Consider the following 17,354-nt stretch of genomic DNA (forward strand, 5'->3'; position numbering starts at 1 on the left):
AAAAAAAAAAAAAAAAAAAAAAAAAAAAAAGGAATTTTTATTCTAAAAAAGGAAAGGGAGAAAAAAAAAGAGATTGAAAAACAATGGGTTTAATTCCATGGATTCTTTTTAAAGATAAATGGATAAAGTTATTTTATAATTTTTCATTATACAAAATTTCATGTTTATATTTTAGGGAAAAATAAATATTTTTTTAGTTCACACGAATTATTAAGTTCATTTTAAAAATATATTTTATAATTCATTGAGATATTATCATGGATTTGAGTAAAAATTATAGGCTAATTCATTCACACCTAAGATGTATCACTATCATCGTGATTGAAATGGCTCATTCAAGCACTTTTCTACAGCATTTCGTACAGTTCAATCACACACACAAGAGAAACTATATATCCATTTACACAATATTGAAGGTTGCTAAAAATATACATGGTACCTCTTTTATTTTATTTCATGTTCCAATGAATCGTAGAATGTTTTTGAAACAAAAAAAAAAATCGACTTGCTTGTTTTAAGAGCTACTTTCAGGAGCTACCAGGTTTTCTGAGAAGACAAAGCTGCTGCTTACACCAAAAATATTTGCTATCTTCACGACCACAGATTGCACACTTTCGCTTGTCGGGTCGAAAAAGGATGGCAGAATTGGCACACATATGGGCACAAATTCCTTCTTACCGAAGGTTGGCGCGTAAAGTGCTAGTACGGTTCGAGTGAATATAAATCTGTTAGCATTAATTAAAGAAGTAAGGATTTTAGTTTGCACAATGGTAGGAATCACGACTCTCCACAATGGTATGATATTATCCACCATATTATCCACTTTGAGGATAAGTTTTCATGGTTTTGATTTTGGGCTTTCCCAACAAACCTGATACCAATGGAGATGTATTCCTTACTTATAAACATATAATCATTCCCTAAATTAGGGAATATGAGATTCCCTCCTAACAATGTATTCCTTACTTATAAACCTATGATCATTTCCTAAATTAGGGAACATGAGATTCCCTACTAACAATGTTTTAAGATCTTTTCAGTCGACTTATAATTTGCCAGCCTCGACTATTAGTTCTCATTGGCCACGGCATAAAGTAACCAGGTGAATTTGGACATCTTCAGTTAGTTGGAAATCAATCAATTTATCCTAACATTCAAGCAGTTCATGAATAATGTAGCTCTAAGGGTATGCTGAGAATTTTAAATCTTCTAGAAAAAAAGTGATGAATCTTACCTCAAGAGAAGTCGCCTTATGAACGGATCATTCAAAATCTGTGACCACCCTTTATCAAGGTTGTCTAATGTCACCAGAGACTGATCCCACTCGATTATCGAAGAGAACAGCACTTTCTCCGCTTTGTTAAATGCAACCTAAACCATTTATGTTTTTGTAAATTTTTTTTGACAACCTAAAAGTGCGAATTATCGAGCATAACACGACAAGAGATTTAACCATACCATTTCAACATCAGAGCCTGAGATACCAAGCAGTACACAGAAAGCCTGCAATGGAGCTGTGAGAAAAAGAGTGAACATGCTTCCATGGCGAGAATATTCAGCAGCACTAGCATGACTAGCATTGCAGGAAGATAACAGCATTGCAGCTGGCTCTCCCCTTTCTTCTCCATGGATAGTCTACGCAGATTTAGAAAAGTAATTTCCTTCAGTATAAGACGAGCATTATGTATATGTCGGTAACGGGACTAGTGAAGATTGTCGTAAATGGAAGATTATCTTTTCTTCCGAAAATAAATCTGAAAAGAAAATTCATTTTAAAGCCAAGGCATAAAGTAATAAATTCAAGGTCGACATACTGACCTGAAATGCTTCACTGACATCACTATCAATAACTAAAAACAATGGCCTTCTCGTAAATGGAACCAAGTCGCCTGGATATATGCAGCTTGGTCCTGGAGAGTATTTAATATGAAGTTGGAATTTTATGGAAGGAAAAGCTTCAAATCGTTTTATTAGATTCAAGGTAAAAAATACTTAAAGAATGCAGCTTAATCTTGTTAAGGATCATAAGACCAACGCAAGCAATTCATTACTAGTTTTCGTCGTTGCATAAATTCAGACCTCAAACGAAAAGATGAGCTAGAAGAATAAATTATGCACTATAATAAGAAAGCGAGGGAAACTTTCATGAACACTGGACACTCTAAACATCCCTCCTTCCATCACTATAAACAATCCATAAAAGCTAAAAGACGATTACTGCCAAATGATTTTTCCCTTACTGATTCTAAATTCAATCCATGAACCAATGAAAAGATCTTAAACTGAGTAAGGCACATCTAGTTAACAAAGTTAACAGCAATTTTCATTATAAAAGTAGGAAAGTGTTAGAGGATTATTGGGAGTGAGTCCCACATTGGTTAATTTGGTGGAAGATCATGGGTTTATAAGTGAGGAATACTATCTTCATTGGTATGAGGCCTTTTGGGGAAGCCTAAAGCAAAGCCATGAGAGCTTATGCTCAAAGTGGACAATATCATACCATTGTGGAGATCCGTGATTCCTAACATGGTATCAGAGCTATACCCTAAACTTAGCCATGTCAATAGAATCCTCAAATATCGAACAAAGAATTGTGAGCCTCGAAGGTGTAGTCAAAAGTGACTAAAGTGTCCTTTGTTCGAGGGCTCTAGAGAAAGGAGTCGAGCTTCGATTAAGAAGGCTATTCGAGAGTTCCATAAGCCTCAAGGGAGGCTTCGAATGTACTTTGTTTGAGGGGAGGATTGTTAAGGATTATTGGGAGTGAGTCTCACATTGGTTAATTTGGTGGATGATCATGGGTTTATAAGTGTGGAATACTATCTCCATTGGCATGAGGCCTTTTGGGGAAGCCTAAAGCAAAGCCATGAGAGCTTATGCTCGAAGTGGACAATATCATACCATTGTGGAGATCCATGATTCCTAACAGAAAGTAAGATCCATAAAGAAATGTAAGCCGCTTCAAACAAAAATGGGACACATTTGGTCCGATAAGACAATAAAATACCTTCTTTTCCACTAGCACTGAGTGATAAGCAACCAGTTTGGGGACCTATGCAGCCTCCCTCAACTTGTCCACAAGGAGACTCAGGTTTATCAATATCCTCTGTATTGCTGATAGACTCATCGCCCAGCTGAGTGCTGGCTGGGGAAGATAAAACTTTCTTTGCACTGTCTGAAGTAGTTTGATATCGAAGGAATATTACAGTTTTCAGTGAGGAGTGAAAATCATTAACTATGTAATTTAGAAGAGTTCACTCAACCTGAAGCTGACAAATATATCAAGAGAATCCCATCATTTGGCATCTCCTCACAAACTGTAGCTAGAACCTGCAAAATAAATCACATACTTTAGATTATAAAAGCTAAGGGGGGAAATCAACTATTCAATTTCTCGGACAAAGTGAAGTAAGGGCAAGAATTAAAAAAAGAAAAACATTTGGTAATCTAAAACTGATACAGCCTACACTCCCTTTTTTTTCTTGTATTCATAACAGAGATTTCCCAATAACTTACATGAAGTCGCTTGGACACGTAATTATGTTCATTATCCAAATATTGTTTTCATTTGCATATATAGACAAGTATGAGACTCCATGCAGCCATTTACCAGGTAATATTTTCAATTAAAGGTTTACACTTCGCCACATTCAACAGTCAATACTCAATAAGTCAATAAAACAAATGGTGCCACTTGAAATGTTATGAGTGTATTGAAAGTATGCATCCATACTAACTGCTAAAAAATGGGTCAAAGAAGGACGGTATAAAAGTGATTTCCGAGGATTAGACGGGAGAGTAGGATCAACTATATCTTGTGTGACGTTACTGCGACTTGGCCCAGAGCCACTACTCTGCCCACTTCTATTAGCATTTGGCCGATAAAATGAACCACTGGGTTCCCACTCCAGACTCTGGATCATCCTGAAAGTGTCTAATGTGATCTCAGAAAACTTGACCTGATCAAGAACCAGGGAAGGAAAGATGAATCAAGACAAAAGAATATATGAATTATATTGGATGTGCCTGAAATGACATCATAAAGATACTAAAAGAGGTCCCAATACCCAACCTCGTTATGATGGTAGCTACTCAGAATAGCATCCTGTAACCTCAAGGATCTCGTTGTACTTGGTGGAGAAACACTTATCGAAGATTCTGGATGAGGTTCTAACAAAATGCTATATCTGAATGGCCTGATATTGATAAAGGTTGTATCTGCTTTCAAAAATCTCGTTATTTCCTGGACTACCAGCTTCCATTCTTTAAAGTCCGTTTCCTAGAACAGACCCAGATTCATCAGTCTCTTATACCAAGATCCAAATGATAAATCAGCAGCCATTGATGAATTCATGCTAAACAAATTTGAAAAAAAAAACAATAGAATGAGATTGTAAACACTTCCAATCACATCTAAATGACATCTTTTGTTTCCCACAAAATGAAATCTATGCATGCATCCGCTAAAAACAGCAAACAGCGGGAATATGAAAAAAAAAATGTATGAGCAAGAATAAAACATGAAGAAAAGAAAACACCAGGAATGTCACAATTACATAGTCCCACAAAGATGAATTAACCATGTCAGATGTGCATGAATTCATCAATTTCAAAGACAATTAATTTTTCCCTCTACCATAAAGATGAATTAACTACGCTAAATGCACAAATTGTGATCAATTCATCAATTTCAAACTTTCTCAGAAAATTCAGATAATGATGCATTCAAGTCGAAATCTCACATCTGGGGTATATAGGGTAGGACTACATAAGGTGAAATTAGCAAATTCAAACCATAAAGGTCCATTGCTGCAGCTGATGCAATTGTCAACCAACGCAACTCATCTCTAATTGATTCATTCAGCATCATCATCTTGCTAACAAGTCATAGCTAAGGAAATCAGAGTGAGAGAAACACCTTAAATGTCTTCTTGCACTCCTCGAGTAACATTTTAAGCTGATTAACCAATTGATGCACCATTTCTCTTCGGTTCGAAACCAAGCACACAATCAGAAATCTGGACAGAAACCTCAACTGTTTGCACGCAAGACTGACATCTTGAAATAATCCTTCCTTGAAGTAATCTCGAGTCAATATTGCTTCATAAAATACAAAAGACTCAGACAAATAGCTCGCCTGACTGGTCCTCATGTATTGCCCAAAGTAAAGCTGAGCAATTCGTGACGCAATCTCTCCTATCTGCCATCTTTTTAGCCCTGTATCTAGCAACTTCTGACGGTTCCCTTGCTGAAGTTTCCATAACTTTGTGTACACTTTGAACGCCTTGTGGAAATATGTATTGTACCTAGAAACATTTAGAGCCAAATTGCCCAAAATTCACAGTCCAATCTTAGGGATCGAAAAAAGTTATCGAACAGCATAACAGAAAAAATATCGATCAAAGATTCAGAAATGAAATTATTCAATTATCCACACAACTCAATTCAACTTACAACTGCTTCCTCGCATATTCAAGAACATTACAGCAGAACGATCCAGATCAGAGTTATCATTCCCTCCACCATATTAGATCGATTTATCACATAATTTATCCTAGACCAAACAAAAGATTCAGAAATGACATTCTTCAATTCCCCAATTGATGAAAAATGGACCAAGCCACGCGACTCAATTCAAATTACAACTGCTTCCTCCGCATATTCAAGAAAATTACAGCAGCACGATCCAGATAAGAGTTATCATTCCCTCCACCATACTTAGATCAATTTTTCACACAATTTATCCTAGACCAAACAAAAAATTCAGAAATGACATTCTTCAATTCTCCAATTCATGAAAAATGGTCCAAGCCAGTGACTCAATTCAAATTACAACTGCGTTCTCGCATATTCAAGAAAATTACAGCAGCACGATCCAGATAAGAGTAATCATTCCCTCCACCATACTTAGATCGAGTTTTCACACAATTTATCCTAGACCAAACAAAAGATTCAGAAATGACATTCTTCAATTCTCCAATTGATGAAAAATGATCCAAGCCAGCGACTCAATTCAAATTACAACTGCTTCCTCGCACATTCAAGAAAATTACAGAAGCACGATCCAGATAAGAGTTATTATTCCCTCCACCATATTAGATCGATTTATCACATAATTTATCCTAAACCAAACAAAAGAATTGAAAAAGATCAAATTAAAGAGCGGAAAAAACCTATTGCGCTCGTAATAAGGCAGGTCCCTGATCCTGGAGAACTTCCGGTCAGCTTTGTTGACCAGAGACCAGTACAATTCACTCACTGAAATGTGACATTTGCTGCGGCTGCTATGAGGCGGTAGTCCCGGCCTCATCTTCGCCGAGCTCGGATTTTCCCTCTAAAGTTTTGCCTGAAAATCTTCAGTTTTGTTCTCAGGCGAAAAAGATTACTCTCGGAATAGAGCGGAGTTACGTGATTTTAAGCAGTGCCTCCGGCGGCAATGGTCAGTGGTGGTGGAGAGAGTGATCGGAAGACTTCGACTTCAACCCTGCATATTTATTGGTGCTTCTTGATTCAGAGTATTGACGTATTTACCAGAAACCGGAACGACCGGAAGCGGAATAAGTTCCCTTCCCGGTTTATTTTTTATTTTGTGCTTTTAATGTAAGAAAATTCCAATTTTTATATTATATATATATATATATATATATATATATATATATTTTTTTTTTTTTTTTCTTGATAACCACGGGTGTTAATTCATGGTCCCGATGTAGAATTTTCTACTTGTTGGCTCAATATCCCGATGTCACGATCGTACATTTTCAACCGTCGTGATCTTGACACGCTCATGACCAAGCTTGAATGGAATCCAAGTCTTATATTCATTTTCTATCTGGCTTTATGGCTTCGTCGAACTTTTGTAAGGTTTGTCTTCATCCACCGAACATCAGTTGTGCAGAATCCAAGCTTGTTCAGTCACATATGCCGCCTGCGCGTGCATGTTTAATCATCTGCGACACAACCAACTTGTCTCTACACTAGGCTAAGTCATTTGGCTCGACCTTACCTCTACTTGGAGCCAAGGTCTCTCACTGCAATGTTGCATCTTAAATCATCTTGGTTTCCAACTCATATGTCTTGACGTCACCCCAAGTCACAGGGTGTCGTCGGCCATCACAGCTCACTCGGTCATGCCATCGAAAAAGGACACATGTATTGCTCATATTATCGGGACATCCAAACAATCATCCATCCAGGTTATATTATTGGGGCATTGGACTCTCTCGTGTTCATGTCATATCATTTACGGACTCTGTACCGGATAGCAGGTGTAGGATCGAACCTCTAACACATGGGTTGGGGTGCGATACCAACACACCTATGTCGTCCGATACTATCCTTGAAAAATCCATTTCAAAGGAAATCGTCCTAGATACCCGTCTCGCAACACTCGCACTGTGACACACGTATGTGTCATAGAATAGCTCACTTAAGCCACAGGGTCCAGGGGTAGTGGAGAGCTTACACCCTGCCTCCCCTATTTTAAGACATTTCTAATATTTCTCAAGTAGACGTTTTTTTGGGGAGCAGTCATACAACTTCGTGCAGCATTCGTCGAGTATCTGTTTGACACCAAATTTGGTGAGCTTTCATCTTTCATACATACGAACTTAACTCTAGAGGTGCATGCCGAAACTCATATCAAAACCCCGACTTTTGAGGTTAACTGTAAGTGTTGAAAGGAAAGACGAAAGAGAAAACCGTCACCTTTTCGAACTTGTTTTCGACACTTGTGTTGCTTCGTTCTCTACCTTGATAGATTATTTTATAATCTACGTACGATGAGAAGGACCAAATTATAAATAAAGAAAAAGTTAATAAATTTATAAGAATTTCTTGATAGTTCAAAGATTCTTTAATAAAATTCAAAAGTAAATCAATTAGTTGACTCATCAATTGGGCAATCAAGTAAAATTTTGAATATCTAAGGACTTGATACAAAATTTTGAAATGATATAATATTAACAAATCTACTAAATTCAAAATATATATATATATAACTTGTCACAATCGCATTCTTGATGGCAGCGGATTTGCGATTGTGCGGTACTCACTTTCCAATGACAAGTGAGTTAAGCCAATTCGTTCTTGCATCGCCTACGGTCAAGCGACGTATGCTCGAGCCTCTGGCCTTAGTTTTAAGACAAGGTTTTAGAAAACGAGGGCAGAGAGAGATTTTCGAAAGAGACGTTATATAAGCAAGCAAGAGAGAAATAACAACGGCTCACAGTATATAACCTTAGGTAGGGGATATAGCTCGAGTCTCTGACCTCGTTTTAAGAGAAGGTTTTAGAAAATGAGGGCAATGGGAGATTTTTGAAAGAAACGTTATATAAGCAAACAAGAGAGAAATAACACCGACTCACATTATATAACTTTGGGTAGGATATATATATATATGTATATTGCCATTGGTTTAGAACGCTCATATTTTATTTTAAAAGTTATAATATTATTTGAAATTTTTTATAAATGTTTGAAAATTGAAATAAGAAAAATGAGTTAGACCACTTTATTAAATGTACAACTAACTATAATAAACCAAAATTGACAAAATATAAAATAGATAAAAAAAAATAAAATATTAATAATTTGAGAATGAAATAAAACAAATATAGTCTAGGACCACTTGAAAAGTACAACAACCAAAATTTTCAACTAAACTTGATGGACAAATGAAAGTACACAAACTCAAATAAAATAAAGCCCAAAAAGTAAAATAAACCAAATAACATTATTATTATTATTTTTAATTTAATCATCAAAATAGCATTTAAAATTTAAAATAAAAACCCCTTTAATCTCACTTATAATTTTTTTTTGTTATATATATATATTTTTTATTTATTTACAAATTTAGGAACTCATTTCTAATTTTAGAATTTTGGACAAAATTTTAATATTTTATTAGGTTTGATGAAATTTTGTGACGAAATAAAGGAATAAATTGAGACGACATCTGAATTATAGTGATTTAAGAAGATGAATGAAAATAAAACGTTTTCAAAACTCGTGTTAGTATGTGGGGTTAAGCTAAGTAAATACTGTGATGTTGTCGGAAATGCAGATAAATGTTGCATGAAAGAATCCGTGTTAGTCTGTCAAATTCAAGACAAGTTGACAACATGATTGTGTCGTAAGAAATACAGGTGAATGTCGAGCTATAAGCTCTAACTGCGAATGAATATTATATATATATATATATAAATAAAAGATATATATGAGAGAATGTAAAAAAGAAAAAGAAAAAGAAAAAAGAACCACGGGAGAAAAAGAAAGAAAAAGTTGGGAACATAAGGCAAGAGACTTGTCTGTTTCCCGAACCTCAGCCGTTGCTTTTTTCCGCCCCTCGAGAAATATTAGCCCTCAATAAATTGCCCACCACCGCCGCCGTCCGGCTGAACCTCGACCACCTTCCCAGCGACTCGCGACTTCGAAAGATCTTCTTCCTCTACAGATTCTGCTTCACATGGAATCCATCGGAATCTCGGATCCCTCTCCGCCGTTCAATCCGTTCAACTTCAAGGACTGTTCTCAACAAATTTGCACCGCCTTCTGTCCGCAGTGGTGCGCCTTCTTGTTCCCGCCGCCTCCGCCGTTCTTCGGCCTCGACGATAGCGACGATTCCAGTACGTTCTTCTCGCCACTTATAGTCGCAGTGATCGGGATCTTGGCGAGCGCGTTTGTTCTCGTGACTTACTACGCGATCGTCTCGAAATATTGCCGACGGAGTGTTGGCGACGGCGGAGGCGGAGGACCGGAGGAGAGTTTCGAGACGAATCGAGCGATTAACGAAACGCGGAGGTCTAGTGCGGGATCTGGATTGGATGAGGCGCTGATTAAATCGATCTCGGTTTACAAGTTCAAGAAGGGCGAAGGATTGATCGAAGGAAGCGATTGCTCTGTTTGTTTGAGTGAATTTCAAGAGAATGAGAGTTTGCGATTGTTGCCTAAATGTAGTCACGCTTTTCACCTCCCCTGTATTGATACTTGGCTGAAATCCAATTCGAGTTGCCCTCTCTGTCGCAGCAATATCGCTTCAACGAATCCTCCTCCTCAGGAGACTCCACCACCGCCCGTGACGGCGCTAGGTTACCGCCACAGCAGCGACGCCGCTGTGGTCGTCGTCCAAGATTTATCCGCAAACGTAAGCCAGGAATCCGTCGTAGTTGAAATCGTAAGCGATTCAACTAATCAAGAACAAGAAAATCCGAATCCGAGTCCAAATCCTAGAAGTTTCGATCAAGGAGACGGAAGAACAGAGAGAAGAGAAGAATCCGTCCATTCGATTAGATCAGTTTCAGAAGATCATCACTCCTCTCCATGTCCAGGCGAGAATCTCTCTGTTGCGGATGTATTGAACATCAACCACGAAGAAGACGAAGAAATTGAAGCTCTGGATTCATCCATGGCAGCCGGAATCGGTCCCTCAAACGGCAACAACAAAGAAACAGAAAAATCCAGAAACAAAAACGGCGTACTGAGAATGTCGATTTCATCTGGAATTTTCTCGTTCACAAGGTATACAAAAGGGAAGAACTCGAATTCGCCAAATTAACGTCAAATTTTTTCAGAATCAAAAGTTTCAACACAGAAAAATCATCTCACCAAGATCTTCGAAGAAACGTTGTTGAATCGATTCTGTGTTCATCAACTGCAAAAACTGCAGCAAAATTTCTGAAGAACACAGTACTGGAGGTACGTTACTTCTGCCAGGCTCCATCCATTTTTCATTTTTTCCTTTCCAAAATCAAGATTGTCGGTTTGGACGATTCTGATTTGTGCTTTCTGTTAATTTCCAAAACTTACAGCTAATTTTAATGATAAATCAACTACTAAAAATATTATTATATAATTATTATTTTACAATATCATATAGTTTAAAAATATTTAGTAATTAAATTTTTTATTTGAAGGAAAAAAATTCTAATTTCCAATGACTATAAGTTCATAAATAATATTTATTATTATAGCTTCATAGGTGAATTATTGCATTTATAGATGAGCACTGAAAAGTTTAAAATTGAAATACTTTATCATTATTAAATAGGTAGGTTCGTAATGAATGCTAATCATAATTATTTAATATTCAAATCATATTAAATAAAAATAGCATCTTTTTAATTTGTACTCTTGTGTTAATAATTAAATAAACTCTCTATTTAATCATGAAATTAAAATAGTTTAATTAGATAAAAAAAAATACTTATAATTTTTTTAAAAAAAATCTAGAAAATATCTTAAAATTTAAAATAAATAAAAAATATTCAAAAAGACGGATTAAAAAAATGCTCGTGAGTTTTTAAACGTTTCATTAATACCCTTAAACGTTTTTAAAGAATTTAAAAAAACAATAATATTTAAAAATAATAATATGGTACAAATTTTACAAATAAAAGTATAAAAATGCAAATATTTAAAAATAGAAATAATTAAAAAAAAATTAAAATATTTGCAAATTGGCCCTTGAAATGAAAATAATTAGCCACTTTACTTTTGTTGCAAAAACAAATAAAAAATAAAAAGGACAGCTTTATGTAAGCTTTACTAAACCCACCAAATAAATTCAATAGAATCATATACTCATACACTTTTTATTTTTTTTTAAATTAAACTAGTATACTTTAATTATTTTTTTTAAAAAAAATTATATGCTAATTTCTAATTAATTTTCAGGGTTTTTTTTTTCTTAATATTACTCGAACAAAAAATTTAAATTACTACCAAATAGAATTGCGTAGACTTTCAATTTTTAATTATCATTTATATGTATTATTTATATGACGTCTTTTTTATAATAAAGTTCTTATTGTTGCAAAACGTTTGAATTAAATGACAAAATAATTATATAAAGTTCGAATACATTTTACTCTTCAAATTTTAAATAATTTTCTTGTTTTTATTCAATAAAATGACACATTTACTCGTAAAATTTAAAAAAATTATATATATAATAATAATTTTGTGATTCAATTTTTATATGAAACTCAAAATTTAATGTTTTAATTTAATTATTATTCAATAACATGGAATCCTTCCCAACAAAGAAAAAAAACAATAGAAAAAAAACATAAATAAAAAAGCAGAAAGAATAAGTAAATTGGAATAAGAAAAAGTAAAACTTCAAAATAAAAGGAGAGAATCCCATCAAATAATATGGAAAAAAAAGAATCTACAAAGGATAAATATAAAAAGAATAATGATTTATAATTCAAGGTATTAAAAATTAGAAAAAAAAATAATTATAACGAATCTGACATATATGTTTAGTAAAAAAAACATGTCCCAGTAGTTCGGTTCTCGAACCATTTTTTGTCTTGTTTTTCAAAGGTGTCACCGACAAATTTGACCTGTATGTTTAGTAAAAAAACACGTCCAAATAAATTTGTTCTCGGGCCATTTTCTTGTCTTCTTTTTTTAAAGATGTCATGAACAGATTTCTTCATAGAATCATTGTATATATAGTGGTAGGCTTAGAAACAACTTTGATGACAATTTCTTTCATTTTTAAAAAAATTAATTTTGATTAGCTTAAAACGTGAAAAAAATATATAATAAAAAATGTAATTGATTGGATCTACTTTATAAGTAAGAGTTCCATGAGACTTGTTATACAAGTAATATCTTTTTTTACCATCGACAAAAAGTCAAAATTTATTATAATAGGTAATATTTTTATCACTTAGAGTCCGTTCACGTCAACGTTGACAAATAAGCCTATTAGAATCTAGAAGTAGATGGAATAAAAATATTTGAAAATTAATAAAATAGAATAAAGTTAGAAGGTACAATGTTTTTCTTTTAAAAATTTATATATCCATAATGTTATATTTTTTAAAATATATATATATATATATATAGGAAAATAGAAAATAACGAATAATAAAAAAGAATCTAAAAAATAAAAACTGAAAATGAAAGGTGAATCCAGAAAACAGAAATCACAATCAATTTTAGAAGGAATAAATAATAATAATAATTAAAAAAAATAGTTCAATTTTTAGAAAAAATAGGTAATTTAAAAAAAATAAATAAATTTGATAATATTTCTCAAACAATAATATAATATAATTTTAAAAGAGACTTCAATTTTAATATTACAATATAGTCTTTTTATAACCTTGAGGTGGTAAAATTTAAAGACATGAATATTTACTAGGAGTGAATATTGAGGGATAGGGAATAGTTTTCTTAATTTTGAAATTAGTAAATTTATATGTTTGAAATAATTTTGTAATAAAAAGTAATTTAAAAAAAATATTAATTATAAGAAAATACAGAAATTAGTTTGGCAAAGATTTGTGTGATTTCTTATACGTCATAACGTCCTTAACGCGTCCGTATTTCAAAACACAAAATCAAAAATCAGTTTCCTGACACACTTCACCTCGCTTCGTCCTTCTTCCTCTCTCTCTCTCTAAAATTCCCCTTTCCATTTCCTCTCTCTCTCTCTCCTCACGATGTCTCCGGCTACCAGCGCCACCGCCACTGGCGATGGTAAATCCACCGCAAGTCCGATAAAGACGATCGTCATTCTAGTACAAGAGAATCGATCCTTCGATCACATGCTCGGCTGGATGAAGTCTCTAAATCCAGAAATCGACGGCGTCACAGATGAAAACCGATTCTCGAAACCTATCTCCACCTCCGATCCAAATTCGCCTTCTATTTTCTTCGGAAACGCCTCCGCCTACGTCGATCCTGATCCCGGCCACTCAATCCAAGACATACACGAGCAGATTTTCGCCGAGCCGTGGTCCGACGCTTCTCAATCGAAATATCCTCTTCCGCGAGCGACGATGCGAGGCTTCGCACAGAACGCAGAGCGGATCGAAAAAGGAATGTCGGCGACGGTGATGAACGGATTCAAGCCGGAGGCGGTGCCGGTGTTCAAAGAGTTGGTGATGGAGTTCGGAGTGTGTGACCGGTGGTTCGCGTCGGTGCGGCGTCGACGCAGCCGAATCGACTGTTTGTGCACTCGGCGACGTCGTTTGGACTGAGTAGTAACGATACGAAGCAGTTGATCGGAGGACTTCCGCAGAAGACGATCTTCGAATCGTTGGAAGAAGAAGGCTTCAGTTTCGGGATTTACTACCAGCATCTTCCGTCTACTCTATTCTACCGGTACGTTTAATCGTTCATTATTCTCATATTTTTTTCAAATTATTGTTGTTTTTAATTACTTATTTTTATCTTTTCTTCAGAAGTAATTTGGACGTAATGTCTATAAAAATATTTGAAATAAAATATATATATACACACATCACTATCATTACTGTATTTGATGCAATATATTGGGGAATAAAAAAAAGATGGTGTTGGAGAATTCGTTTAAAGGTCAGGAGTATTTTTATTGGACAACTTTACCCCCATAATTTTATTAATATATATATATATATATACATATATCAAAATGCAATACAAGTAAAAAGTTTTAGAACGGAGAGCTAATAAAAGATATTCAGCGATTTGATCATTTGGTTTTGAAATTAGGTTTGTATTTTTTTATTTAATTCCTCAGATTTTTATATATAATTTTAAAAAAAAACATTTAAATTCTTAATTATATTTCAATAAAAATGAAGAATTACCTTTTTTCGGTTTTTAAAATTTTTCTTGGGTAGAAGAGAATATTTTTTTTTTAATAATAAAGTTATGTGGTTTTTCATAATTAGCTCTCAAGTTGAATCTTTAGAGGGGTGTTTCATTGCCACCATGCACAAAGCATATTTACTCATTACAATTCATAAAATAAATCTAAATGTACTGTTAGAAAAAAAAAAAATTTATCTCAAGTTTGATATATATATATATATATATATATATATATATTTATTTATTTATTTATTTATTGTTAAGGTTGGGTTGAATTTTTAATAAAATCGAAAATTTGGATCAATTCGTGGGTAGACATTTTTTTGTCGGATCAACCCGATCAATCCAACTAACTCAAAAATAGAGTTACAATCCAAATAAACTTAGGATTAAGAATATTTAACGTTTGTAATCAATATTTGTGATTAGTGATGTACGTTAATATTCAATGATATTTGAATTTTATGAAATTTTAATTATTAATATAAAGTTAGAATTTGTTTGAGTTATAGAATTTTAATTATTAATTTTAATTTTAATTATTTGGATAGATGGAAATCAAGGTATCAATCAATTATAGAATAATTTCAACAAAATAAATTGATTTGTTTTTCTTTGTTAGGAATCTAAGGAAACTGAAATACATAAAGAATTTTCATCCCTTTGGGATTGATTTCAAGAGACACTGTGAAGAAGGAAAGCTCCCAAACTACGTAGTGATAGAACAGAGATTCTTCGATTTAGCATCATTACCTGGAAACGACGATCATCCTTCTCACGACGTTGCAGAAGGCCAAAAACTCATCAAAGAAGTCTACGAAGCTTTGCGATCCAGTCCACAGTGGAATCAGATCCTGTTCTTGATCACCTACGATGAGCATGGAGGTTTCTTCGACCACGTCCCCACGCCGCTCGTCGGAGTCCCTAATCCCGACGGCCGCGTCGGTCCTCCTCCCTACAATTTCATGTTCGATCGCCTCGGAGTTAGGGTTCCGACGGTTTTTGTTTCTCCTTGGATTCAACCCGGAACAGGTAATCTTTTGCTTTCTGAATTTTGATTGATTCCTGGTTCTGTTATTTTATAGGATTTTTGGTGTTTGATATTTTGATTCCTAATTAATGACGGAGATAGTATGTGACATGATGCAGTGTTGCACAGGCCGTTGGGGCCAGATCCGTAATCGGAGTTCGAGCATTCGTCAATTCCTGCGACGGTGAAGAAGATTTTTGGTCTCGAGCAAATCTTGACGAAGCGCGACGAATGGGCCGGCACTTTTGAGATTGTTCTTAATCGACACAGCCCAAGAACTGATTGTCCAGGTCTGATTTCTCTTTCTTGATTGTTCCATTAATTCTTAATATCTATAATTGCATTGTCAGGAAGTCTACACCTCCATTAGTATCGAGTCTTTTAGGAAAACCAAAAGCAAACTTATGCTCAAAGTGAACAATATCATATCATTGTTGAGAGTCGTGGTTTCTAACATGGTATCAGAGTCATGCTCTTAACTTAACCATGTCAATAGAATTCTCAAATGTCGAACAAAGAAGTTGCGAGCCTCGTTTGTGTATCAAACAAAGGATGTACTTTGTTCGAGGACTCCAGAGAAGGAGTCGAATCTCTACTAAGGGGAGGTTGTTTGAGGGCTCCATAGGCCTTGGGAGAGGATCTATAGTGTATTTTGTTCGAGGGGAGGATTGTTGGGAGAAAATCCCGCGTTAGCTAACTTAGGGAAGGATCATGGGTTTATAACTAAGGAATACATATCCATTGATACGAGGCTTTTTGGGAAACCAAAAGCAAACCCATGAGAACTTATACTCAAAGTGGACAATATCATACTATCGTGGAGAGTCGCGGTTCCTAACATCATATCTATGGTCTGATTTGTCTGATTTCTCTTTCTTGATTATTGTTCAATTCTTAATATCCATAATCATATCCATGATTGGATTTCTTTTTGGATCGTTGGTTTAAGAACATGTAAACATATTCATGTTCAATATAAATCATCCTAATCCACCAACCAATATTACTCTGACTAATACAACAGTGAAGCTAAAGGATCCAGTGAAATTACGAGACGTGGAGGCGAACGAGACGAGGCGACTGAGCGAGTTCCAGGAGGAGTTGGTACAGTTAGCAGCAGTGCTGAAAGGAGATGAGAAGAAGGAAATAAATCTGGAGAAGGTAGCAGAGAAGATGAGAGTTGTTGAGGGAGCTTCATACTGTGAAAATGCACTGAAAAGTTTCCTAAAAGAATGTGAGAAAGCCATGGAAAATGGAGGTGATGAGTGTGAGATTGTTGTTTGTGGAGAGAACCAACAAGTTCTTCAGCCTTCTTCCAAGTCTTTTGCTCGCAGGTTCCTTGCCTGCTTGGCTTGCCATGGTTGATTCAGTATTAAAATCATCTGATCTTGTTTATGCACCTTCAGTTTGATTTGATTGTAAATTAAAATCTCTATTCCATAATTATTTACTTTTTTTTTTTTTGTTTTTGTTTATGAAACTCTAACTAATATGTAAAGAATGATTTTAGTCAGATGTTTACTTGTTTTTGTTGTCTTACTTAAAAACTAAAAATCAAGTGTGATTTACTAGTTTTGATTTAATTTTGTAATTCATTTCGTATTAGTTATGTTCTTTGATATAAAATTGTCGAGTTTCTTGAACGTTATCGGTATAAAATTGAGTATGTGTTGACTTTAGCATAATTTAATTTGTTAAGGTAAAGAACAATATAGTAGTGACTGGGATGTAT

The 17,354-nt window shown here is 34.6% G+C and overlaps 3 protein-coding genes across 3 annotated transcripts; 2 read left to right on the forward strand and 1 right to left on the reverse strand.

The window, feature by feature from the left end:
- Window positions 1-504: 504 nt before the first annotated feature.
- LOC111464382 (protein SCAI-like) lies at window positions 505-6,547 on the reverse strand. Its single transcript, XM_023108579.1, has 10 exons — window positions 6,171-6,547; window positions 4,916-5,303; window positions 4,070-4,276; window positions 3,735-3,956; window positions 3,261-3,327; window positions 3,005-3,172; window positions 1,819-1,910; window positions 1,459-1,635; window positions 1,235-1,371; window positions 505-725 (listed from the first exon to the last, which is right to left on the reverse strand). Exons 1-10 carry the CDS (start codon window positions 6,305-6,307, stop codon window positions 515-517), a joined length of 1,806 nt encoding a protein of 601 aa, XP_022964347.1. The 5' UTR covers window positions 6,308-6,547; the 3' UTR covers window positions 505-514.
- Window positions 6,548-9,218: 2,671 nt separating this feature from the next.
- On the forward strand, window positions 9,219-10,852 carry LOC111464384 (RING-H2 finger protein ATL52-like). The gene has a single exon (XM_023108581.1). The coding sequence runs from the start codon at window positions 9,467-9,469 to the stop codon at window positions 10,553-10,555; it is 1,089 nt and encodes a 362-aa protein (XP_022964349.1). The 5' UTR covers window positions 9,219-9,466; the 3' UTR covers window positions 10,556-10,852.
- A 2,504-nt stretch (window positions 10,853-13,356) lies between these two features.
- LOC111464383 (non-specific phospholipase C4-like) lies at window positions 13,357-17,301 on the forward strand. Its single transcript, XM_023108580.1, is given in 6 exon segments — window positions 13,357-13,938; window positions 13,941-14,121; window positions 15,215-15,624; window positions 15,742-15,912; window positions 16,647-16,874; window positions 17,176-17,301. Coding segments are annotated over 6 exon segments (1,482 nt in total). The 5' UTR covers window positions 13,357-13,457; the 3' UTR covers window positions 17,187-17,301.
- The last annotated feature ends 53 nt before the right edge of the window (window positions 17,302-17,354 follow it).

Source organism: Cucurbita moschata, unplaced genomic scaffold (assembly GCF_002738365.1).
Source record: "Cucurbita moschata cultivar Rifu unplaced genomic scaffold, Cmos_1.0 Cmo_Scf00030, whole genome shotgun sequence".
Classification (NCBI taxonomy): domain Eukaryota; kingdom Viridiplantae; phylum Streptophyta; class Magnoliopsida; order Cucurbitales; family Cucurbitaceae; genus Cucurbita; species Cucurbita moschata.